The following is a 23,524-nucleotide window of genomic DNA, read 5'->3' as shown; positions in this document are numbered from 1 at the left end:
GGCTTTACTTTTTCTGCATTTATAATTGGAAATCTATAAAGGGCGGATCGTAAAGCGCCTTCAGCCATAAAAACCAAAAACAGTTAAGCAGAATTAAGTGATGCTCTATCAGGGGAATGCAATTTAGGAAAAGGAATAAAATATTCGATTTGCCTAAGTGGAAAGATAATAACAATTGTCGTATTGAAGAGTGGTAATTGGCGTCCTTTAGGAGCTGTTTTTTCATCTATATTTGTGCATCTTATTGTGACCATAAACAAACAATGTTTAAATAAGAAATAGAATTATCGTAAGATGTAAACGTTTTGCCAATACCGTTATGTATCCGCTCTGTTTAACCGAACAAAATTAATTTGAGTCAGTTTGCCTCGGAAAACGTTGCCAATTTCGAGCATTTCCCCATGGCCAAAATTGTGTAGCCAACTTCTTGGGGCCATCGCCGCAGATCGATGCCTGGCACTGGCTGACTGGGTTTTGGTCTAGACGTTGTCTAATGACAAACGCAAACCGCAAAAGATGAAGGACATTGAGGGAAACGTTATGCAAGGCAGTCGGAGCCAAGTCAAATGGAAATGCCCTGACTCCCCGTCTGGCTGCTAGATAAATAAACTGAACTTTAAATGGATGCAGCGACCCATCGATGACTTTCCAATAGTCCGAGCTAATTCCGACTGACCCCACACTGACAGGAAAAGTTACCTAATTTGGTTGCTGAATATTAACAAAAGTGTTATATCATAAGCTTTGTTAATGTCTTTTAAAGCGTATTTATGGAAACTAATTTTAATTAAAGAAAAAATATTTTAATAATATTTCATAGTACTGAGAAATATCTTAATAAAATTTCAGAATACGATGAAATATTTCAATACAATAATATTTCATGGTACGAAGAATTAGGTTCTTCTCTTTTTCTTCGTACTATGAAATGTTATTATATCATATAGAGAATCTTCGTACTAAATTTATCTAAATTCGCAAAAGTTCTGATTAAGAAAATTAAAAAATAATATAAAGCTGAAACATTAAAAAAAATATTTATTGAAAAAGTTTTTAGATTTAATATTTTTTATTTAATAAAAAAATGCTTTTGTTTGTATATTGGTATTAATTAAATGTACATTAGATAAAAAATTTAATATTTTTAATGCAAAAACGAAGATGATTATGTAAATACATTAAATTGCCTTGAAGAGTGATATAAAATTCTTAATCTTTAATTTATACCGTTTAAATATTTCTCTCTGTGCAGAAAAGATGGGGCAATATGAAGATATGTAGAGACCTCACAACTTCTGTCGACCACTGAGGCGGAAGAATCTCTCTCGAATCGAAATTCATAAAATGCATGCAAAATAAACCGAAAAAGTGGCGCATCATCATTATTTATTCGATTTCCCCCCACGCCCCTGACCATCTTTAACAAGAGACTCAATCAATGACGACATCGGCGCTTAAATTTGTAGGGCCAAAAGCAGGCAAAGCTAAATTTGCATAGTTCGAAGAGAAAGAGAAAAGTGGAGCCAGACTATTGAGAAATTAATATGCAAATTTCTGCCGGTAGAACTTCGCATTGTTCCCATTCAAGTGAAATTTCTCGAGCCAAAAACTTTGCCGTCTCAGGTATAAAATAGAGATCTCATGCCAAATGCGGTTTCAGTATTATTTTCAAGCACGAAACATGAAGACATCTTGGAGCTTTAATTGCGGAGGTGCGTTGTGGCGTAAGAAATGGGTTAGGTGTCAAGAAATCACTGGGGATAGAAAAAAACTATAAAGTGACTGTGTTAAGAGAAATGGCCTAGGGGCAGCTCTTGCCTCCAGGAAAACCAAGTGTTAGCTAGAAATTTGTAGGGGGACAGGGTCACCTCCTCGCCGATTTCCACCGAATGGGCTTCTAGAACTATCCAAGACTTCTGCGAAGGATAAATGGGTATCCCCTGCTGGGTTTGGCTGGAAAACCGCCACAAAACCCCGAGGATCTGCCAGTACGGCGCTTAGTTGGCTGCCATAATTGAGGATTAGGCCGGGACGCGGATATCTGGCTAGTCATAAAGCCATAAACGAACCGGGGGAAATTCCCGGCGACCCGGATCGCTCAGGAAAACCGAATGAAGTGTCTGTTGACGGATTTTGGTTTATGACACGGACATGCAAACGCGTGACTGGCACCCGCTAATTACAGAAACTACCTGGTCGCTGGAACTACCTGCCGATCAGGTCCTTTAAAAGGACCTCCACCCACTGGTCAAAGCATCATTCACTCCAGAAACGTAGAACATGCAACACACGATGATTGACCAGTACAAGTCCAGCCGCAAATCGGAGAAGTCCAGTCGCAAATTAGAGAAAAAGCGTTCCGATAAACCTCACAAGGTGAAGACCCACGATCCACTGAAGAAACAGAAGAAGCGGGCCCTGAAGAAGCTGCGCCGTAATGCCGCCACCGTGAACTTCCCCTACCAACTCTTCCTGTATCGCCAGGAACTGAAGCGATCCAGCGCGGATTTCTCCTATCTCCGCCTCTCGAAGGCCAAGATAGTGCTAACCTCTCAGCTGATCGCCAAAAGGATGGCCAGCTGCAGTCCCATGAGCAGTGTGGAGGAACTCAAGGAACTCAGCCGGGAGGTGCAGTTCCAGAAACGCCTATGCCATCAAGTGGAGCGCCTTCAGCAGTTCCGACAACTCGGCCTCACCGAGATGATCCTCAACGGCAAGAAGACGACCCTGTAGTCTGTGGAAATCGGAAGGAGCACGCACGATGGGACGGGCTGTTAGGCTGGGATGGGGCATTATCTTAAGTTAGTCGGTAGTTTTTAGGTTGTAATATTTTATCAAATAAAATATCACATGGAAATCGCAAAAGAAAACTTTTTTTTAGATTACTTATAACGATTATAACTTTCAGTTGTTTTTAAGTTCCACTGTATTATACAAAAAAAGAGAGATATAACTTATATTTTTAACTCTGTGGCCTTTTAGTTTTGCTGCTTTGCTTGATTTTGTGCTCCGGTCAGAATGTCACAGGCTCGAAAGATAGCGAAAGACAGCGGCAGGCCGTCAACGTGAAGTCCTTGCTGGAGACAACCACATCGGAGCCCTCAACGAGCTCCTTTAGCACCATCACCCCGACTCCCAATCCCGAGGACAACCCGACTGCCAAGTCCTCAGTTCAGGCTCACGAAGTCAATGAGGCGGATGACAACTTCCACAATGATCGTCTTCCTGCCTTATCACAGGATGAGTACAACAACCTGGGTGAAGATGCCAATCCGCTGCACTTCCTCAAGCAGCAGCCACTGGATCTTGAAAAAGAGGAGGTGAATTGAATTGTATTTTGGATCAGTTCTTGTACAATGTTAAGGCATTGCTAACTGTCTTATTCTAAAATCTTACTTTTTCTTGTTTTCTTGAACAATATTAAATACATTATTAATTATATATACCTATTTGTTTTCATTTTTATAAGGTGATGTCGCCTCAGACAGAAAAAGTCGAGCAGGTAAGCAATCCTTGTAGTAGATCCTACCTTAAACCACTTTTAGTGCCCAGAAACCCCAATTTGTTAATATCACACTTTAACTTTCACACTTTCCTTTCTTTATTTGATTATAGGTTTATAAATCACCCACTCCCATTATAATTGTTGAATATTTATTCTTTTCGATATCATACTTATTATAATTTTGATCGAATTCCTTTTTTTGTATATGAATATATTGCACATAATTGCTAATTAACACAATATTACGAATATAGTGTCGAATTTAATAATTAATTTAATTTTTTTGTCAGCCGCAGCAGGAGCCACAGCTCCAAGTCCAGTCACAGCCCCAATTGCCCATGGTGGCTCCTCAATCTACCGGCTCACCCATCTACATAACTATCCCCATTTACATCAGCACTGGTGGTAAGCTGCCCCTCACCCTGACCATTGGCGACCAGGAGTTGTCCCTGCGAAAGGCCAGTGGATCTGGGTCCGGGCGGAGGAATCCCTCCACCAAGGCACCCAACTCGCACTTCAATCGCTTGCTCCAGCAGATTGATTCGCCCAAGAGAAGAACCACCAATCGCCATCGCAGTCAGCTCAAGAGTCACATCCACGCGATGAAGGAGAGGAAGGATCGCAAGGATCTAGTGTACCACCCAATGCAATAAAACTCTTAGGTTTCAGAACATGGCATACAGTTTATAGCTAACAATAAATAAATGACAATAAATATCTGAGAAGTGATTTGTGGAACTTAATACATAGCTAGACTAGACAGCATTGCTAAGGGGAGCTGAAGTCGAAGAGGTAGATTCCTCCATCTTGATGGGTTCCACGGCCTGAGTCTCCTTTTCAGGGACTTCAGCAGAGACCTCGACATCTGGAACCTTTTCTGGAGCATTCTCCACCTCGGGCTTCTTGATATCCTCGACAGTGGTCTCCGTTTCGGGAATTACAGTAGCCGGGGTCTCCTCCTCGTCGTCGTCATCTTCGCCAATCACCTCCTCGATGGCCTGTTGGATGAAGTGCTCGAACTGCTGGAAGTACTGCAGGGCATTGTTGGCCACCTGGGCGGTGGGCAGATCGGTGGTGACCTTCTTTAGGGCATCACGGATGAGCACGAGCACAGGCTTGCGCGTCGGAGCTGCCCCAGTGGTGGTATCCACCTTGTGGTTCTCGGTGGGGGCTTCGGTGACGGTCTCCTCCTCCGAGGGTTCCTCAGTGGTCTCTGCCCCGCGACGTCTACGGATCAGCGAGGAATCATCGTCGTCGTCATCCTCTTCATCATCATTATCCTCGTCGGTTTCCTGCTCCACCTTTTGAGCCTCAGTCTCCTCCTCGTCGTCGTCGTCCTTCTCCTCACTACTACCAGCACTGGAGTCTTGGACCTCCGTCTCGAGTTTGGAGACTGAGAGTTCAGAACTATCATGGATTTCCGACTCCCCCAACGGAGCTGCACTTACAGAGCAGGTCAATACGAATAGAGCAACTGTTTTCGAGATCAAAAAGTTTAGGTAAGAATTGCTGAAGACCTAGAGATTAACTCAGCTCACCGAGGGCCAGGTAGATGGGTCGAACCATTGTGGTAATCCTTAGTTTCCAGCTGGCTTCGTAGTGGACTTTTGCAGTTTTGCGGTCTTTATGAGCAAATCCAGCGCTCTGCTTTCGCTTTTTATAGCCCCTCCAAAAATGAAAGTAAATGCGAGCAAACAAGGCGATCCCAAAACGCTCCGCTCTCGGCAAGATTTGAGCCCCCGATCTCTGGAGCGGACTAACCGGAGCGTTGTCCAGCCGCTTTTACTGCACCGAAGCTCTCTTTCTTGGGTTTCTTTCCTCCCACCTCGACCCATCTCATTTGGTTTCTTTCTTTTCGACGAACTTCTTTTGTTTACGCGGTGGCTTACAAGATACCCCAAAGAAACCGAAATCATTTATTCAAATTTTACAGTCTTTCTGGCGACTTCTTTCATAAATCTGTTGATTTCGGTCCATAGACGATCTCGCTTGGATCTGTTTGCCTGAGAAATTAGCGCCTTTTGGCCGACCCAGCTCGACTCTTCGGCTGATATGCAAAACTGCTTACAAGATCAATTAGTCCCCCGTTTCTTGGGATTCGGTCAAAGCCCTAGTTATGTAATTAGACACGCTTGGCGTCTGGTCCTCGATTGGATCGCCCCCAACCAGCCGGCAGTGCATCACAGATCGGTTAACTTTCTAATGCTAATGGGAAATTTGAAAACTTTTCCATGGAACTACATTTCAAAATCAACAAGAAGTGATCACGAGCTGAATGAGTCATCAAAGTAATGGTGGTAATAATAAATGCAATTATGGATGGGTCTATGGGTTGATCAACAGATATTATGTGACTTACAATCTTTGTAGAGTGGGTTTTCGCTGAATAGCCAGGAAGATATAAGCCCCTATGTGGTAAATATTTACCACTTTTATTATGTTTACCGCTTGATTACAATTAGTGACTTTGAATGTAATAAAGATGCAAAGAAAGTAAAGTAAGTAATTCGATCCTCCATTTGAAAAGATCATTCTAATTAAGTTCACAGCTCCCATCGATGGAAGTGATCTCTCACACAGATCAAAGATCAACAGAGATCGGCAGAATAACAACGCTTGATTGGACGTGGATTTCCTGCGAGCGAGTGCAGCTGCCGGCGATCTCGGCCAGAAGAACCTCGTAAAATAACAACCAGATCACCGAACCTTTCCAGATTGACCCAATTTCGAAGAACCGGCTCGAGAAGCGGACGAGCTCGGGAGGCTGGGCGTCGAATGGAGGGCACCGAAGGTGTTAAATACACAACCAGTTCCAGATCCGAGACATTCTAGATGGCTATCGCTGGAAAGGGTACGGCCACATGAGCTTGCATAAAATTTCACCAAATAAGATATGAGTGGTACCAAAAACTTGGCGTACTTTCGTTCCGATCTCGAGACGGTGCGAAGTGTAAACAAACGCCGAGAAGAAGAACCGGCCGATGGGAGAGATGCAGTGCGAAGAAAACCGGTAGGAGCTCGAAGAATTCACCGCCGAGTGGCTAAGACTGGTACTTAAGCACAGCTCGCCAGAAGATGCGATCAGTTGTTGTGGAGACGAGCAGCTGACCAGATCAATATGAGGCCATACCAAGTTGTTTGCATCGTAGGTGAGTCTCCCATATCCAGCCTGACCAGTTCTGGACATCCTATAATTAACTGTTAACCATCTATTTCCTTTCAGCAGTGGCAGCTTTGCTGCTTTTGGAGGCTACACCAGCGGATGCGAAACGTCGCAAGCACAAGGGCTCCGATTACCAACATGAAAAGTCCGATCCCCACAAGACCAAGACGAAGACCAAGTGGTCCAGCTCTACGGATCTGGCCGGAAGCACTCAGGTATCCACCGAGGAGCATGGTTACTATGTGAAACGTACCTATGCGGCGCCCGGAGAGAATGGAGATGGTCAGAAGCGCTTGAGTCCGCCGTACTTGGCCATTCCCATCGCCTGGTTCAGCTGTGAGTCTGGCCAGAAGGACTGCCAGACCTCGAATTCGGCGGCCATCAATAGTGCCGCCCAGTCCTTGAGCGAGGGCTATCTGTGCGACGACGACTGCAACGAGCTCTACGAACCCATCTGCGGCAGGACCTCCTCTGAGGTGGCCGTCTTCTACAACAAGTGCAAGCTGGGCGTGGCCAAGTGCCGATCCCACGGCCTCTGGTCCGATTTCGCCTACTCCGAGTGCCAGGAGAAGTATCCCGAGGAGACGGCCTATGCCGACAAGAAGTTCCGGTCATCCCCGTACTTTCGGGACGCAGCCATCGTGGAGCAGTTGAAACTGGAGGAGGAGAAAAAGAAGCTGGAGGAGGAGAAACGCAAGCTGGAGAAGGAGCAGAAGAAGCGGGAAAAGGCTGAGAAAAAGAAGAAGGACAAGGACAGCAGTGAAAGCAGTGAAGAGAAGGAGGACCAAAAGCAGAAGGACGAGGAGCAGCTCCCGCCTCTGACTCTCCAGAAACCCGTGGAAATTCCGAAGATTCCAGTGCCCGTTGCTATCCATGTAGCCATTCCCAAACCCACTCCTGTTTTGGAGCCTGCGAAGACGACCGAGGACATCGCCCTGCCTCCCATGCCCCTGAAGGACACTCCCACACCCAAGCCACTGGAGATCGCACCCCTGAAAGAGCAGACCCAACCCAGAAGCCAGGACAATAATAGACTAAAGTACCATGTAGCTTAAGCTGGTAACAGCCATATAAATCTCATAAAAAGTATTTATTTAATTTATTAAAATAAACAATTTTAAACATTTAAAAATCATTTTGAGTTAACATTAAAAATGATTAAAATTGCCTTAGTTTAATGACAGCTCACGAAGTTTTGCTGATCTAGCGATGGGATTATCCGCTAGATCCTTAAAGCATCCCTAATTCAATTTAAGTTTATCCATACCATATTTAATACCAGATTTACCGTTCGAATTTAATCCACATGATTTCCAAGCTTTACATTAAACCTACATATAAAATTCGAATTTTAAATGTTGCTATTATCTCGCTGTAATAGAACAAATCGACTGATAACACAGGTACACAGCCAACAATTTCCATAAACCATTTCTACTTTTTCATGATAATTGGGTCCTCCTGAGTAAAATTACCATACAAACTTTTGTGCCATCCCCTCCATAAAAAAAAATCCATTAAAAATACCGATGTTTGCCGACATTTTGTATTATGTGGCCTATATAGTTGGACTTATCTACATACTTTTTGCTGAAACACATTCTCAATGCAAGAAGGCATTACTAAAATACAGTCCCCATATTGAACCATTGCCAAGTCTTTGGACTTTGACGTCAAAGTTGAAATTGCAAAATTGTTCATAATGTTTTTGATTAGAAACCGCCTCAACAAATATATCTTAAATAGAAAAAAAATTATTTTTATTGAATTCTATTGTCCACTATATGATTTAATTTCGGTTTAAAACCATTTTATATGGGTATTTTATTGATTTTGTTATAATAATAAATACATTACTTTTGTTGCAATATCTACATTTATATCTTGTCAAACAGCTATACCATGGAACCTGTAAGTGATGGCAATAAAATATGGGAATGTTACTCATGAGGACCCAATTATCATGGAAAAGTAGAAAAAGTTTCTGGAAATTTCACACAGTTGAATTTTGTGTTCCTGTTCATCAAAAATATATAGGTACATTTTACAAGTTCGGAAACACTTTATTAAACTTTTACAGCGATTCGGTAAAACTTTAAATTTGAAATGTTTAAGTTACCTTAAAATACGTAATCTTCGAGAAGATCAAAATGAATATTTATGTATGAACTACTCCAAATTAACAAAAACACTATTTCTCTTCCAATCAGAACCTTTTAACAACTTTCGTAGAGGCAAATTCCTTTCTTTATAATTAAACTGGGAAGACATTTGAGATGATGCAGTTGCTTTCAAGTGCATTGACCCTCCAAACGAGTTCTATAAACTGATTGACATCAGAAGTTTGAAAGGGCCATCATCAAGGGCCAGGCACTAAACCTAAAAACTAATTGGGCGTGGGATGGACAATGCAGCAGGTTGCAGTTGAGGTGCCTATAAAAGCAGGGGGCTTTGTGTCACATATCACAGAAGTTGACCAACTGCAATGGGAGCCAGAAGTATCGAAACCCGGACCTGGAAGATTGAGCTACTTATCCTGTTGAGTGGAGGTGAGATATTAGAGGGTTTTCTGTTGAATTATTAAGACAACCTTTTTTAGTGCTACTCACCGTTAGAGCTGCTCCAGCGGAGGCAACAGAAGATGTGACCCATCCACCGCCCGATCAGTTGCAAACGGAGTCTCGCTCTCGCAAGGACACAGTCCTGGTTGTGGACGAGGACCTGGACGGACGAAATGCCTACATCAACAATAAGTTTGTGCCCAGCGAGCCGGCTGAGGTGCTGGACGAAGAGCAGAATGCCCCGCTCTACGAGATCCTTCAAAAGCAGATGGAGCAAGTGCTGGCCTCGTCGGCTCCCAACGATCCTGTCTACGAGCAGCGGGAGAATCAGAAGCGCCGCGACCAGCAGCCACCCCACCAACCGCCGTACTTCTCCGGCGAAGATCGAGACGGTGATCTTCAGGACGACTACGAGGACGAGGAGGACCAAACGGATCAGGGCTATGCCTTGGACCCAGAGAAACCGGATGCCGTGGCAGGTTCTCCCGAGGAAGAGGACCAGAACGAGGCGAGCTATCAAGCACCAAGCCATCCAAGCAGCACTACTCGCAGACCGCACAGGCGACGCAGCACATCCACCACAGCTCAGCCGCGAACCACCAGGACAAGGAGCACTGCACAGCCCAGGATCACAGCCAGACCCTCGAACCAAACCAGCACCACTGAGCCACCGCCAAATGCCAGCACCACCAGTCACAGGCCAATAATTGGTTCCAGTACCCATTTGAAGGCAAATCCTCATCCGGGAAACAGCCTGGCCAGTGATCCGCAGGTCTACCAGCACAAGCGCCGCGTTGTCTTCAAGACCATCTCGACGGGTTCCCAGTTCGTTAACTCGCCCATTGGAGACCTAATGATTAAGTTCTCCATCGGATTCGCCAACCCAGCTGCTCCGGTTGAATCTGTCAGCTCCTCCAGATCCCCAAGTTCCTCCAACGATGCCGTCTTGCGCGCACTCTCCCAAAACTTCATCCGAAATCTTGAACTGCAGAAGCTGAAAAGATCGAACAAAGTTCAAAAAGATTAAATAAATTGTACAATTACAAATTAATAACTATATTTTACTTTACATTTGGCATTTAGTTCACAATCTCTGGTTTTGTCTATCCATTTGAGTGTAGTTGGATATTTGCAGGTTAGTATGCTTCAGGAGAGTTTTCAGGGAAGTGGAAATTAACTTGTTACGATTTTCATCAACAGATCCTCCCTAATATATATTCGGATTTTTACAAATTTTATTTTACAAATACCTTTATGGTTTTGAGTAATTATATAGGGGTAAACTTCTAAACATTGCCACAACAATTAAATTGGTATTCTTAAAAAGAAAAAAAATTGAAGTACACATAACTGAGAAATTTTAATCTTAAAGGTTAAACGTCACCACATTTAGCCGACACTTTTCCACGCCACTAATTAACAGAATTAAAAGAATTCGTCCAAGTATTTAAATGATAGACTTTCGTCATTTCATTCATACATATAGACCACATTTAATTTGTTTTGATTATCAAAATTGCTCATTGCACAAACAAGACCGTGTTTGGTCTGCTAAAATATTCCAGCTGGAACCAATCATTGTTCTCAATAGAGAAAACAAATGCGATGACGTTCTGAGAACATATATATATGTATATATCCAAACATGTCCAAAGTCACGCACCAGAATTTCAAATTTATAACAATAAGAGGTTAGCGTTTAATCGAGTTTTTTTTACATATAATCTAGGTGGACAGTCGCGGTGATTTAAAGCAGTATCAACAAAGTCATAATCCATACAGGAACATGGTTAGCTACCTTAGTGTTAAATATAATTTATGCCCTGGCCATCCGCTACATTTGGCCAAATCGTTGTTTATTAAGTCGGTTGTTTCGCTTGGCGACCTGGAAGCTTTACAAAAATATATGTGAACGGTATCCACTGGACCTGAAGAAGTGATAAATGGGTAACTATGTAAATAGCCGTCTCAAAGGCTTCATAAAATGACGATTATGTTTAACAATAGATTTGATCTTGTGAGGCACACTTCTTCAGATGTATAAACAAATAATTTTTCCCTAGAATTGGTCGAGTGAATGCCGCGATGCTCTTAACTTTAATAAAAAATAAAAACAGGAAATCAGCGCACGGGCCAGAATCTCTGGGCCAGGATGGGAATGGTGACGCCCGTTACGATGCTGGAGATCAGGTTGACACTGTGGTTGTCCAGGATGCGCAGTCCGCTCACGTGGCGCACTCCCTTGCCGGGTGCCTCCACAATTTTACCCTCCTCATTGATGCCCGAGAACTGCAGTAGGCCGCCCAAAACGGAGTCCAGCAGGGAACCAAAAAGTCCAGCGATGCCGCCAAAGGCGACGATGGGCCATTGTGGTGGGCTGATCAGCAGCATTTTGGCCTCCACCGTGTAGCGTACGGTGACAAAGTAGCCAAATCCAACGAGCAGTCCGCCGAGCAGACTCACCCCGATCCCGGCCAGCGAAACGCCGCCATTGGTGCCACGCGGCACCCGTCGCCAGGTGATGATGGACACGGGATCGCGTTGCGACAGCACAGAGCCCAGTTCACTGGACCAGGTGTCACCGTTGCAGCAGGCAAAGGCACTCATCACGGCCACGCCCAGCCAGCTTGAGCGGTACTCCCGAGCGAAGTCCACCGCCCGCTCACCACTGCCGCAGTCCAGTAGGTAGAGGAGCGCCAGCTGCGCGGCCATTCCGCCATTGCAGAGCACCTGCACCCAGTTGCGTTGGCCCTCGCCCTCGCGGAAATCGCTCTCGAAGCGGCGTTTCATGTGCGACCGAAACTTGGTGGCGCGCGAGGAGCTGAAGAAGAACACCACCAGGCTGGCAAAGAACGGATGGCTGGCGATGGACAGGATGAAGGCCACCAGGATGCCCAGTGCGGCCCCAGATCGGCTTACGCTCCTCCTGCGCAGGGCCACCGTCATCAGGGCTAGGGGGGCCAGTGTGGAGAACAGCCAGCGCACCGGCGGAATCACACGGGACTCTGTTGGATAACCTTATGGCATTAGTTGACCCCGGTGTGCTCGCTTGGAGATCCGAAACCCGGACTCGACCGCTCACCTTCGAAGTCGCTCGTCCAGATCTTCGACACCGCCACGTTCCCCAGCCACATGAACAGCGAGAGCGGCACGGACAGTCCGCAGAAGAGCACAGGCATCCAGTCGCGCATCTTGACGTCTCGAACAGTCGCTTTTGTTTATCGTCACTTTCTCCGCCGGAATTTGTTTATTTTTTGAACAGTGAGACCCTTTGCACGAGAGCTCAAAAACACCAATAGTGAGTATTTTCAATGGGTGGCGAACCTGGCTAGAAATTCACCACCATTGTTTCAAACCATCTGTACCATCTATAATAAAGTTTTTTTTTTTTTTAAATATTAAGTTACTTCCTTCCGTGAAGAGGGAAGAATTATTTGGCCGCCCCGTTGGAACGGGTTAACGCCACTGCCAATGTATGAAATTAAATTTCAAGAAAAACAAAATTTAATGGACAGCTATGTAAATAGCGTGCAGTAGTTTCTGGTGATGTTATGATGACGATGAACGATGAGTGATGACGATGAACGATAAGCGATGAAAATGTTATCAATGTGTGTGAGAAATTTTAATTTTAAGATTTTGTGAGTTGGTATAAGCGTGAATGGTGTTAAAGTGTATTAAATGAGCAGTGTGGAGTGTGTTATATTATATAATATTATATATTAATATCAGCAGCTCGAATGAAACTGGTAATCGATGTCCAATTTTCAATTGGTTCATTTCCAAGTAAACGATAGATATCGTTATATTTAACTAGTGTTGGATAATTCTGTCTTGTTGGTGTATATTTTGAGCAATTTAACAAAATATGCGAAATGTCTTTATTAACGTTGCACGAATCGCATAGGGCGTTATCGTAAACTTTCATTTTGGAAAGTGTGTATTTATCAAAAGCATGTCCGCTTAAGATTCTGTTTAGAGTCTTCGTTTCTATACGGTTGAATAGGTCTTCTTTGTTTTTAAACCAAGGCTTGGAAGTGGTATATGGTGAGAGGAGAGAGTAACCCTTGTTACGCTCTAATGAAAACAGACTGTATTCACGCTCCCAGTCTTGTTTTATTTGCGCGAACATATGATTGATAGCGTCTTTGAGGGTCCATCTGACGGGTGCGAAAGAGCCGTTAATCCTAGAATTTTTAGCCGCTGTATCTGCGAGATCGTTTTCCCAAATATTGGAATGGCTTGGAATGTGGTGAAATTCTATGGATAGCAGGGTTGGGTTGTTTATGACTTTTTTCAGAATGCATTGAGAGATGCAGTTTTTGGAGTTCGTGTTCTTTATTGTCTGGATGGCACCAAGACTGTCAGTTAAAATTGCTATTTTAGAGAACTTCTTTGAAATACCGAAGTCAATGGCTTTTTCTAGGGCTGTGAGTTCAGCAGTCAGCGACGACAGTTTTTTGTCGGTGTAGAAACTTTTTATCGAATTGGAACTTAAGTGAACAAAGGCACTGCCTGTAAAATTTTCCGACACAGAACCATCCGTGAAGATGATTTCCATATTTTTTGAGGTTAAACCTCTTATTTTTTCTTTAAATAAAGAGAGAATTATAGTCTCATTTGCCATTTTTTTATTCGTACAAGTACCTTTAAAGAAATTTGTGTCAACTGAAATCTTTCGTGTGGACAGAGAATAAGGACAAATAGGAGCAATACTATCCAGGATATTTTTAAATTCAGCATAAATTCTACTGTAACTAGTATTTTTGGCTACAAAGGAGTTTGACAGAAGCGACGCAGATGGTAGTCCATGAGCGAACGTTTTGGCCAACTCCTTCGCTGTAGCGAATTTAATCCTATAAGCTGGAGGAAGTTCAGCTGCAAGATTATAAATAATATTAATTGGAGTCGATTTAATAAGTCCTAAGGCCTTTCTAAGGTGGAAATTAGCATGCTTATTTATGTTGTTTTGTACTGATTTTGATATGTTTGAAAAAGAGGAGCAGGCGTATTCATATCTAGTTCTAATAAATGCTTTATAAAAAAGTAGTGACTTGCTTGGATGTACTCCGAAGCGGCAGCCACTGAGCATTTGAATAAACATATTCGTTTGATTCGATTTAGAGATCGTTTTATTTACATGCTGAACAGACGAGTTGTTTGAACTTATGACTCTACCTAAATAATTTATGCTATTTACATTTTTTAAAATAATATTATTGCACAAGATACTTAAAGGTTTTTTCCTTAAATTAAAATGAATGGTGGCTGATTTGTCTGGATTAAAAGTAAGATTATTAATATTGCACAGTTCCATAAATCTATTTACTTTTTGTTCTAATTTCTCTTCAGCCATCGAAAAGACTTTGTCATAACAGACTAGAAAGAAGTCGTCAGCGTACTGGAACAGAATACTGTCATGGTCATTACTTAAGCTGTGAAGTTCAGCTGTATATAAATTAAAGAGGATTGGACTCAGACAACTACCTTGACTAACTCCTTTGTTTACAGTAACCTCTGCAGAACCCATAGTGAGAACTCTTTTACTAAGGAAGTTTGTAATGAAATAAATATGATTGTGGTCGAAACCCAAACTAACTAATTTGCTACCCAGAATAGGGATATTGACGGCATCAAAGGCTTTACTTAAGTCTAAAACAGCTGCGGTAACGTGGAAACCACGAGCTTTTAGGTTGGCTATGTTATTTAGTACATCGTTGATGCATTGGGCAGTAGAATGGTTTTTTCTGAACGCATAGGATCTTGGTGGCAGAATTTTATTTTTATTAATGTGCTCTTCCATACGCAATTTAATCAAACCTTCTAAGCACTTAAAAGTCACACTTAGAAGGCAGATAGGTCTGTTGTTGGTAATAATTGAAGAGTCGAGATTTTTTTTGGGAACAGGTATTACCCTTATTTTCCGCCACTGATCTGGAATAACACCATTGTCTAGAGTAATGTTTAGCAGGGATACCAGTTTTTCTATTTGATTTAAGGGTAGAGATAGAAGCATTCTGTATGAAATGTTGTCAAGACCCTTAGCGGAGTCTGGGTTACGAGAGTTTAGGAAGTCAAGAAGTTCACGCGCTGAGAAATTAGAGTTGGTATATCTATAAAGCAGATCAGGAGAAAAAGATACGTCAGGACACATCGCAGTGTTGGGAGCTGTGGCTATTTGATTGAGAAAATCTCTATGTTCTGAGTCAGATATTGCACTGTTTGTCGGTTTAATTTGTTTATAAAGTTTTAGATTTTTGATTATGTTCCACATATCTTTCAGAGAAGAGGGGTTGGAAATGTCTTCTGCCATCTTATTGAGGTTTTCTTTTCTCATTTTATAATAATAGTTGTTAAGTTTTTTATTACTGTTAATATAGGCAATAGCATCAGATTGTAGTTTGGATTTAAAATATTTTTGTCTGCACGCGTTTCTTAATCTAAACAATTTTTCACATACCTCGTCCCAATACTTTTTTGGAACATACCTATTGTTTGTATTTATTTTAATTGAATTATTACAGTGTATTGTTTGGGATGAGTTGGAAATGCTATCTAACGTTGTAATTTGAATTTTGGAAAAGTCTTTGATTATTTTATTATGGTTAAATTTAATAATATTAGTCGAAGCAGAAATTTGGTCTATTTCAATTAAGATTGGGAAATGATTGCTATTTGATATTTTAGAATTTATTGAGGACCAGTTAGAACAAAGATTGCTACTATTAATGAAAGTGAGATCGAGTGTTGAACTATAGGATGGGTTATGAGAGTAAGTTGGAGAGCCGTTGTTAAGGCAAAAGAAACCGGAGTGTAAGAGGGAATTTTCTAAAATGCCGCCTCTGGCATCTTGAGTATTATTACCCCAAATGCTGGATTTGGCATTAAAGTCACCACCTATGACAGTTAGACCACTCGATTGAGCACCAATAGTAAATAGATCATCGCAACCTTGTTGAAATGAACTAATGTCTGTGCTGGGAGCAGCATAGACACTGAAAATATTAATATTATTTCTTAGGTTAATTGTACGGATACCAATGACTTCTAAGCTAATATCACAGTTGATTTGTTTAAAGCGTATATGTTTTTTTAAGTAAATTCCAACGCCTCTATAACCATCGTTACGCGGCTTACATACAAAATTATAATTTGCCAAGCTACACATGGAATTATTGGAAACCCATATCTCTGATAAAATTGCTATGTCTATGTTGTTATTTACTAAGAATAATTCTAGTAATTGTTTGTTATTATTAGCAGTTAAGCTCTGAATATTATACTGTAGGATTTTTATTGTCATTTAAATAATATAATTTTATGTTTTATTTTCAAATGAAAACAGATAGACAAATGATAGAGAAAAGAAAAACGAATAAATAAAAAATAATTAATTTAACAGAAAAAAAAAAAAATAAGTAAATAGATAAATAAATAAATAAAAAAGTTATTATTCAAAATTAAACAAGTTGATTAATTTTGAACAAATCAATTTTTGAGTTTGTAAGTGCTATTCTGTTTCTTAAATTTTCTAAAAAGTTTCTTGATTCAGGTACTAAATTGGTTGTTTCGTTGACTAGAAATGAGGATATTTCAGAAGCTAATTGATTTAAACTATTCTCCGCAGCTTCAAGAGCTGGATTGTCTAAGAAAGGTTGACTAGAGGGTGAGGAACTAGGTGGATTAGAATGAATGTGAGAAAACTTTTCGTTTGGAGTGTACTCATGTTCATGAAGAGCAGCTTTCCAGCTGATCATAGTGTCGCGTGAATTTTTCTCTTCGTTTTTCTTGTTAAGAGAGTTCTTAACAACCTTATTAAAAGGGTTTTGTGCAAATATTTGTTGGGTAGCTATTTTGGTATTATTTTGTAATACTGGAATGGCAGATTTTCTTTGCCATGTTGGCTGGGGGAAGTGGGTTAAGTCGTTGGTGTCGACTTCATCTAAAATTTGGAAGAGAGAGGGGTACCTAATCTTCGTTTCATTTCGTGATAAATTCTCAATAGTCATACATTTCTGGATAGCGTACGCTCTCTTACGAGCAGGGCACTCAAGAGAGGTGGCTGGGTGATTTTGTTTGCAGTTGGCACAAACGAGTTGATTACATTGTTGTTCTCTTGAATGCGAAAGAGAACATTTACTGCATTTTTGTTCAGTTTGTTTACAATGCTGAGCAAAATGATTAAATCTAAAACAACGAAAACATTGACTAAAAGGAACATATGGACTAACATTAATTTTGGTGTACAGGAAGACAATCTCGTTGGGAATTTGAGTACCTTTAAAAAGAATCTTAACCCTAGGAGTGTTAATAAAAATATCTTTATTGTCTCGGTCCTTAGTCTTCACACGAATTATTTCTTGAATAGGTACTGGAGAAGAAATGTACTCCTTAAGTTCAGAGTCGGAAAATTTTGTCGGAATATTAAAAATAATACCCATTTTAAAAATGAAATGCTTAAGAATTTTAGGTTCGTAACCATTACTTTTAAGATTTGAGGACAGGATGCTATTAGCTGCCGTTGCTGACTTGCACTCAGCCTTGCAGCGCCCATAACCAATCTTATTAACTGAAATTATATCTTTAATATTTAATTTTAGCAAGACAGCATTTAGTTCAAGAGGATTTATAGGAACTCTTCTAGGTCGATTTTCGCCATTGGTTTCACCAATTTTGTCTATGTAGACCACAAAGGGTCCCTTGTGAGCGCTGCTGTACGAGTATCCGTTGTTTTCCAAATTTCCACTTTCTCTCTTCTCTTCTTTGCTAGCAGGATCCGTTATAGCTCTACCACTTACTTGGCTGGTTGGACTCGGATGACTTACAGGGTCATTGACTTCTTTCATCTCAACTTCTTCGCTTTCCGCTTCCACTAAATTATTATCCGTAGGTTTTTTCTTTTTATTTAAGGGCGATAATTTCGGCCTTTTAACGTTGCTCAGCTCCGAGTAAGGGTTTTTACCCTTGGCCTCGGAGGAGGCCATTTTTCTTGGAGTAACTTTACCCGTAATTGATTGTTTATTTAACCAATAAAAACAGACAAATATTTATAAAAAGTATTTAAACGTATATATTACGTTATATTTTTGTTTTGAAAAAAACAGAAAAAGTAAAAATCGGTTAGTATCACACACTGCTCAAACACCTCCGTTGCATGCAACAGTCGTATAATAAAGTTAATAAAAGATCGATGATGGCCTGATGTAAAGTGTTGATGAATGTTCCTAGTATTCTGAACATTTTTATTTTGTTAAAAAAAATGACGATGACAATTGTTACATTTAGGAAATTATTCATCATTGAACGCTTAGGACATGTCCACAACACATTAATCAATTTTAAAAAGTCATCGATCAGTACTCATAACTTTTTAAAAAATGTTTCGTACAATTACTTAAATGTATGTATGTACTACAGATATTGATTGATCAATAAAATCTATTTAATTTTACGCTGAAACCAAATCTTAAAAAAATGTAGGAGCTGCGCAGGAATCTCTAGAATCAGCAATCCCAACTTAGTAGCTTTTATAGTGTGCTAAGTTTTGGAGTTCATGCAGATCAGGAAAATAAATTTGGAGACAATACGAAAAATAATTAACAGGAAGATCGAGCCCCCTGTTCGACCGAGCTCAAAGATTGACGCTCCTGAACAGGGACCAATGTTAACCGGCACTTCAGAAAACGGCTTCAAATTTTGATAAGAAATATAAAAAACACACAGCTATGTAATTGCACACAAATTTATTTTTTTTAAATAATGGACTAAGGGTCGCTAACCCCTTCCGCCCCAAGCAGGGCCTAAATTAAGTCGGTCCCATTTCGCGCCTGAAAAATCTTGTATTAGAAAAACACTGTGTAGTCCCATTTTGGAAACTTACGATCTTGTTCGCCCTTTATAAATGCGGGATCACTCCGATTAAGGGAGAGGACCATTCCTGCCATGCAAGCGAGGACCAATAGTAGAAACACCGCTGCGTTCATTGTGGGATTGGATTGGTTTGGATTGTGTTGAAATGAGGCATTTTCCCTTTTTTATATACCCTGACAGCAGGTGGCTAAATGACTGAATTAGGCCGCGACATGCCCATCGTTCTTATAGTCGATGAAGCTATTTTCCGCTTTTATTGGAAAAATTCGTGCGGCCTTTAAAATATAATTTGTTACTCGTTAATATTCATAGTGGAAAAGTATAACGTGTCAGAATAAAATAAAAATGTGTGAATGTTATAGGACGTTTAAAAAACTTCAATAAAAGTTAAATTAGCCCAAAGTCGTGGGCTTGAAGAAGACAAATCGGCTTGATTTCTGTTGTATAACTAAGTAAAGATAACTTTTTGAAGAAAAGGTTTGAGTACACCAAAATTTCATGTGTTGCCACATTATTAACGACATCTAATATCACATTCAAGAAGTCTATTATTAATAATAATATAATAAATTCCCATAAACCTCCAAAGTATGACCAAGAGCATGCGTGGAAAACATACTTTTAAAATCGCAGAAAGAAATTCCAAAACAACTCAATATCGATTTTAGAGCATGTCAATAAATGATTTAAAGTCTATCGCCTATACCAAATAGGTATCATATCTTTGAACAAGGCTTTGGATAGCGATTATCTCAAAACTAATTAACTTTAAATTATGGTCTTCGTAATGCACAACGAATTATATTAGCTTCATTAATTATATTAGGTTAAACTACACTAAGGCGCTTATATAGCTACAAAGAGTATATCCCCTCTAATCGCCGCACACGCTCATCGATCAAGGCCAACAGCTTTGTGATTTCCTCCAGCTGCGCAGAACAGGAACACGACTCCGAGCCAGATTCGAAGGACACGTCCAGCACCTGCGGAAAGTTCGGCTAGTTATGTGCGTCAAGGGCTACTGAACGTTTGGGTTAGAAGAAGCGCGGGCTTTGCGGCTTGAAGTCCATGCCACGGCCCAGGATGTTTTCCTGAGCGTTCTGCGGCTGATTCGAGTGTTTACTGTCGAGCACCTGGAAGTTCTCCTCCGACAGCTGGTAGGCCTGCGATTGGCGCGGATCTATGCGGATACTCAGGTCGTTGGACTTGGAGGTGCCACTGGCTAGGCTCTGTTTCGAGGAGACGGCACTGGTGTCGCAACCGGAAGAGGCCAGGGCCGATTTGGCCTCGAACTGGGAGGCGTCGTAGGTGTGCAGATTCGACTGCCAGACCAGGAGCTGCAAGGCGAAGAGGACATTAAGGAGTAACTCCATATTCAGTAAGCAACCCAATCTCACCTGCCGATCACTACCGCCGGTGGCAAACTTATCTCCATCCCGACTGAAGGCCACCGCGTTCACCGCGTCTGTGTGGCCGGTTAATGTATAAATGGGTCTGCCCTCCAGTAGGTCCAGGATGCGGATGGTGCGGTCATCGCTGCCGGAGAGCAGAAAGTGTCCACTGGGGTGGAAGGCCACATCATTGACCGGCGCCGAGTGCACCACGTACAGCTGCAGCAGCTGACTGCCGGCCACGTCAAAGATCTTGATCCGGTTGCAGCCGAGCGCCACGGCCAACATGTTGCCCCAAGGATGCCAGGCCAGTTGCCTGGGAGCCGCTCGTTCCTCGGCGAAGGTGCGCACGCACTCGCCACTGTCCACATCATAGATGCGCACCGATTTGTCATCGCTGGCGGTGGCCACCAGTTTGCCATTGGGACTGAACTTGGCGCTGCGCACCCAGTTGTTCTGCTGGGCAAAAGAGGTCACAAACTGCCTCCTGGCCACGCGCCACATCTTGACCGACTTGTCGTCCGAGGCAGTGAGCATCAGGTGACCAGTGGAATCGAAGTCCACACTGCGCACAGCCTTGCTGTGGGCCACAAACTCCCCGGAAACGCCGCGCAACTTGGGCTCCCAGATCTTCACTGTGCGATCGTGTCCGGCGGAGGCCACCAGGTTGCCCTTGGGCGACCAAGCCACCCCATTCACCGCCGCCGAATGCGAGGCAAAGCGGATGCAGCGGGCGGCCTGGCTGAGATTCCACAGGATCACGGAGGCGTCCGTCGAGGAAGTGGCGATCTGGGCGCCGTCGGGACTGAAGCGCAGCTGAGTGATGCCGCCCGAGTGGCCCGTAAAGTGGCGCTCCAGCGACGGGTCACTAAACAATCCCTGCATCTCGTTTTTCATTTTAATTTTTGTTCGTTTAAATGTTTTCTGCCAGTAATGTTCACCAAAACAGGGTTGCTTTGCCGCTAGAGTTTGAAATTGAGAAAATTGTGACGCTGTCGCCAGGGCAACCCTGCAGTGTGGTCAGATTTGGAGTAAGGGAATATACTAAACTAATCGATAAATATACCAGTTCAAGATGTATGATGTAAAATCAACTAGCGCCAAAGTGTTCATATCGCAATGCTATGTAGAGAATCAAAACACAGGTAAGTACGTGAATAATTTTTAAAAAATATTAACGGACAATTTAGGCAATCTAGTTCATCTAACTCTAGCTAGCCTGTTCAGCAAAAAAAAATTTTACCGAAATAAAGGTTTTGGATAAAATTGATTAATTTTTTTGTGAGCAAGACTACCATATGAATTTATGAATTTTGTTGATGTGAGAGTAACTTTTTAATTATTCAAATTTAAAATTCGACGGCGTGTGCTCATGTAATTATGATATTGGTCCTGAACCATAGTTTTTTTGTGTGTGGTAAAATTAGAGTTAAGGATGGCTATATTAAATTCCAAAATTCCTCCGAAATTCTGAGTTCTGACAGCTTACATTTTGTTACATTAATCTTATTAATACAAAATGAAAAGAGGAATCATCAAAAGCCGAATCGGTTATATATTATTGTTATATTAGTATAATGAATATTTAACCGACATGGATGTTTTATAATATTCCTTCTATGTGTACAATAATATAATACAAAAATCCTGGTTAAAAACGTTATTTCTTTGGGTAAAACTTGATCTTAAAAAGTGATTTCTCGTATGACTTCTGATTTGTAAAGATTTTAAAACAAAAAACCAATCTGTGATTTCATGAATTACCCAGAACTCGAACAGGTTTCTGATGGGAATTCATGACGCTTGAAGACAGTCACCCTGGTGGACCACCAAAGGTATTAGACGTAAGAGAATTATATTTGGGTCTGTCCATTTCGCAAGTGTCCCTACCTGCTGTCATTATCCTTTCACCTGGGCGTCGAACTGCCTGGGCTAGTTCATTCAACTTCAACCTGCTGCCGATCCAGCTCTCTAATGATCCTCTGCTGGGTTTTGGCCAGGTTCAATGCCTCCTCTCTGCTGTCGCTATCTCTATCGGCTAATTATGCGTTGGCCAGCATGTCGGGCAATGTACCCCCGGCAGTCCAAAGTCCCAGAGTCCACGAGTCCAAGAGGTCCACAAACTGACATCAAATTAAACAACGAAAAGTGACAGGAGTGCAACTGTGAAAGTGCAACGGCCAAGGGAGCGGACTACAAACGAAACCACCGACCCAATCCCAATTCCAATCGAAAACTGAACTCGAACCTTGAGAAATTAGTGTGACAAGCTCTCGATTTCCACCTGTAGCATGGAGTGCTACCAGGCCCGTAACTCGTAACTGTTCTTTTTGGCCAAAATGCAGTTAGGAGCGATATTGCAACCCCTGGCAATGTTTTTATTCCCGCAGATCGCATAGACAAAAGGTCGTTGGCGTCTCTTCCCTGAGGGGATCCCACTCCAACTGGCTGCCCCTCACCTGGGCGAGGGTTCAACAAACTGCTTTTATCAAAAAACTGTTGCACTTTCAAATAAACTAAGCTAATGTGCCAGAGGGGAAAAGTCGGCAGAACCTCAAGCTGAGCGAAAATCCTTGGTCGAAAAACAAAGCAGGCGAAAGTTTCCTTGAAATCGAGTGGTGAATACTCTTTTTTGGTTTTGGTTTATAAGGATGGTTTTGAGTCGGATAGGTTTTCAAAACAATAGACTTTATTGGGTGTACTATTATTATGCAACATTTTAGACTAACAAACATTTGTATTCGATTTTAACGATTACAAAGCTCAACATAATGGAAATGATTTTATTCTTATATGGCTCGGAGTACAATTTTATAAGAATTATCCCTTACTATTTATATAACATTACTTTCAAAACCTTGGAAAAATAAGAAATATGGCCTTGCTTTTCTAAATTTTAATTTTAAGATCTAATATATCTCAAGATCTCGTCTCAATGCAACCCTAACCACATAGCACATGCAACCCTTTGGTAGGATCATCCAAAAGCCGCTCAGCAGAGGTCCTGGAAGCGTGGCATGTGGCTTGTGGTGCC

General features: G+C 41.8%; 7 protein-coding genes across 9 annotated transcripts; 4 read left to right on the top strand and 3 right to left on the bottom strand.

Annotated features, from left to right (window-relative positions):
- Positions 1 to 1,593: 1,593 nt before the first annotated feature.
- Positions 1,594 to 4,203, top strand: LOC108005534 (uncharacterized). Its single transcript, XM_065864254.2, has 4 exons — positions 1,594 to 1,712; positions 2,983 to 3,320; positions 3,470 to 3,502; positions 3,796 to 4,203. Exons 1-4 carry the CDS (start codon positions 1,649 to 1,651, stop codon positions 4,156 to 4,158), a joined length of 798 nt encoding a protein of 265 aa, XP_065720326.2. The 5' UTR covers positions 1,594 to 1,648; the 3' UTR covers positions 4,159 to 4,203.
- On the top strand, positions 1,725 to 2,938 carry SNCF (SoxNeuro Co-Factor). The gene has a single exon (XM_036815460.3). The coding sequence runs from the start codon at positions 2,281 to 2,283 to the stop codon at positions 2,731 to 2,733; it is 453 nt and encodes a 150-aa protein (XP_036671355.1). The 5' UTR covers positions 1,725 to 2,280; the 3' UTR covers positions 2,734 to 2,938.
- On the bottom strand, positions 4,169 to 5,203 carry LOC108005545 (neurofilament medium polypeptide). Its single transcript, XM_017068839.4, has 2 exons — positions 5,044 to 5,203; positions 4,169 to 4,979 (listed from the first exon to the last, which is right to left on the bottom strand). Exons 1-2 carry the CDS (start codon positions 5,069 to 5,071, stop codon positions 4,261 to 4,263), a joined length of 747 nt encoding a protein of 248 aa, XP_016924328.4. The 5' UTR covers positions 5,072 to 5,203; the 3' UTR covers positions 4,169 to 4,260.
- Positions 5,204 to 6,493: 1,290 nt separating this feature from the next.
- Positions 6,494 to 7,800, top strand: ImpL1 (Ecdysone-inducible gene L1). Of its 2 annotated transcripts, none has more exons than XM_017068838.4 (2): positions 6,494 to 6,654; positions 6,729 to 7,800. In XM_017068838.4, the coding sequence occupies exons 1-2, from the start codon at positions 6,624 to 6,626 to the stop codon at positions 7,721 to 7,723; spliced, it is 1,026 nt and encodes a 341-aa protein (XP_016924327.4). In that variant the 5' UTR covers positions 6,494 to 6,623; the 3' UTR covers positions 7,724 to 7,800. The 2 variants fall into 2 exon arrangements, with proteins under 2 accessions (XP_016924327.4, XP_065720325.2); XM_065864253.2 differs by having other exon boundaries at positions 6,553 to 6,654; positions 6,732 to 7,800.
- Positions 7,801 to 9,147: 1,347 nt separating this feature from the next.
- On the top strand, positions 9,148 to 10,293 carry LOC108005532 (uncharacterized). The gene is made up of 2 exons (XM_036815458.3): positions 9,148 to 9,217; positions 9,268 to 10,293. Exons 1-2 carry the CDS (start codon positions 9,154 to 9,156, stop codon positions 10,254 to 10,256), a joined length of 1,053 nt encoding a protein of 350 aa, XP_036671353.3. The 5' UTR covers positions 9,148 to 9,153; the 3' UTR covers positions 10,257 to 10,293.
- Positions 10,294 to 10,897: 604 nt separating this feature from the next.
- On the bottom strand, positions 10,898 to 12,519 carry LOC108005564 (transmembrane protein 19). Of its 2 annotated transcripts, none has more exons than XM_017068863.4 (2): positions 12,312 to 12,519; positions 10,898 to 12,246 (listed from the first exon to the last, which is right to left on the bottom strand). In XM_017068863.4, exons 1-2 carry the CDS (start codon positions 12,418 to 12,420, stop codon positions 11,351 to 11,353), a joined length of 1,005 nt encoding a protein of 334 aa, XP_016924352.3. In that variant the 5' UTR covers positions 12,421 to 12,519; the 3' UTR covers positions 10,898 to 11,350. The 2 variants fall into 2 exon arrangements, with proteins under 2 accessions (XP_016924352.3, XP_016924353.3); XM_017068864.4 differs by having other exon boundaries at positions 10,898 to 12,234; positions 12,312 to 12,513.
- A 6,438-nt stretch (positions 12,520 to 18,957) lies between these two features.
- On the bottom strand, positions 18,958 to 21,485 carry Poc1 (Proteome of centrioles 1). The gene is made up of 3 exons (XM_017068833.4): positions 20,497 to 21,485; positions 19,110 to 20,436; positions 18,958 to 19,056 (listed from the first exon to the last, which is right to left on the bottom strand). The coding sequence occupies exons 1-2, from the start codon at positions 21,385 to 21,387 to the stop codon at positions 20,134 to 20,136; spliced, it is 1,194 nt and encodes a 397-aa protein (XP_016924322.3). The 5' UTR covers positions 21,388 to 21,485; the 3' UTR covers positions 18,958 to 19,056; positions 19,110 to 20,133.
- Between the last annotated feature and the right edge of the window lie 2,039 nt (positions 21,486 to 23,524).

Source organism: Drosophila suzukii, chromosome 3 (assembly GCF_043229965.1).
Source record: "Drosophila suzukii chromosome 3, CBGP_Dsuzu_IsoJpt1.0, whole genome shotgun sequence".
Taxonomy (NCBI): domain Eukaryota; kingdom Metazoa; phylum Arthropoda; class Insecta; order Diptera; family Drosophilidae; genus Drosophila; species Drosophila suzukii.
This window is presented reverse-complemented; position numbering and strand designations above follow the sequence as displayed.

Excerpts from the sequence above, each read along its gene's own strand:
- LOC108005545 (XM_017068839.4), bottom strand. The coding sequence starts at position 5,071 with ATGGTTCGACCCATCTACCTGGCCCTCG. Across the intron at positions 4,980-5,043 it reads ACCCATCTACCTGGCCCTCG|TTGCTCTATTCGTATTGACC; the intron begins GTGAGCTGAGTT and ends TCTCGAAAACAG.
- LOC108005534 (XM_065864254.2), top strand. The coding sequence starts at position 1,649 with ATGCGGTTTCAGTATTATTTTCAAGCACGAAACATGAAGACATCTTGG. Across the intron at positions 1,713-2,982 it reads TTGGAGCTTTAATTGCGGAG|TTTTGCTGCTTTGCTTGATT; the intron begins GTGCGTTGTGGC and ends GTGGCCTTTTAG. Across the intron at positions 3,321-3,469 it reads TGGATCTTGAAAAAGAGGAG|GTGATGTCGCCTCAGACAGA; the intron begins GTGAATTGAATT and ends CATTTTTATAAG.
- LOC108005532 (XM_036815458.3), top strand. The coding sequence starts at position 9,154 with ATGGGAGCCAGAAGTATCGAAACCCGGACCTGGAAGATTGAGCTACTT. Across the intron at positions 9,218-9,267 it reads ACTTATCCTGTTGAGTGGAG|TGCTACTCACCGTTAGAGCT; the intron begins GTGAGATATTAG and ends AACCTTTTTTAG.
- ImpL1 (XM_017068838.4), top strand. The coding sequence starts at position 6,624 with ATGAGGCCATACCAAGTTGTTTGCATCGTAG. Across the intron at positions 6,655-6,728 it reads CCAAGTTGTTTGCATCGTAG|CAGTGGCAGCTTTGCTGCTT; the intron begins GTGAGTCTCCCA and ends ATTTCCTTTCAG.
- LOC108005564 (XM_017068863.4), bottom strand. The coding sequence starts at position 12,420 with ATGCGCGACTGGATGCCTGTGCTCTTCTGCGGACTGTCCGTGCCGCTC. Across the intron at positions 12,247-12,311 it reads CTGGACGAGCGACTTCGAAG|GTTATCCAACAGAGTCCCGT; the intron begins GTGAGCGGTCGA and ends TAATGCCATAAG.
- Poc1 (XM_017068833.4), bottom strand. The coding sequence starts at position 21,387 with ATGAAAAACGAGATGCAGGGATTGTTTAGTGACCCGTCGCTGGAGCGC. Across the intron at positions 20,437-20,496 it reads CCGGCGGTAGTGATCGGCAG|CTCCTGGTCTGGCAGTCGAA; the intron begins GTGAGATTGGGT and ends TTCGCCTTGCAG.
- SNCF (XM_036815460.3), top strand. The coding sequence starts at position 2,281 with ATGCAACACACGATGATTGACCAGTACAAGTCCAGCCGCAAATCGGAG.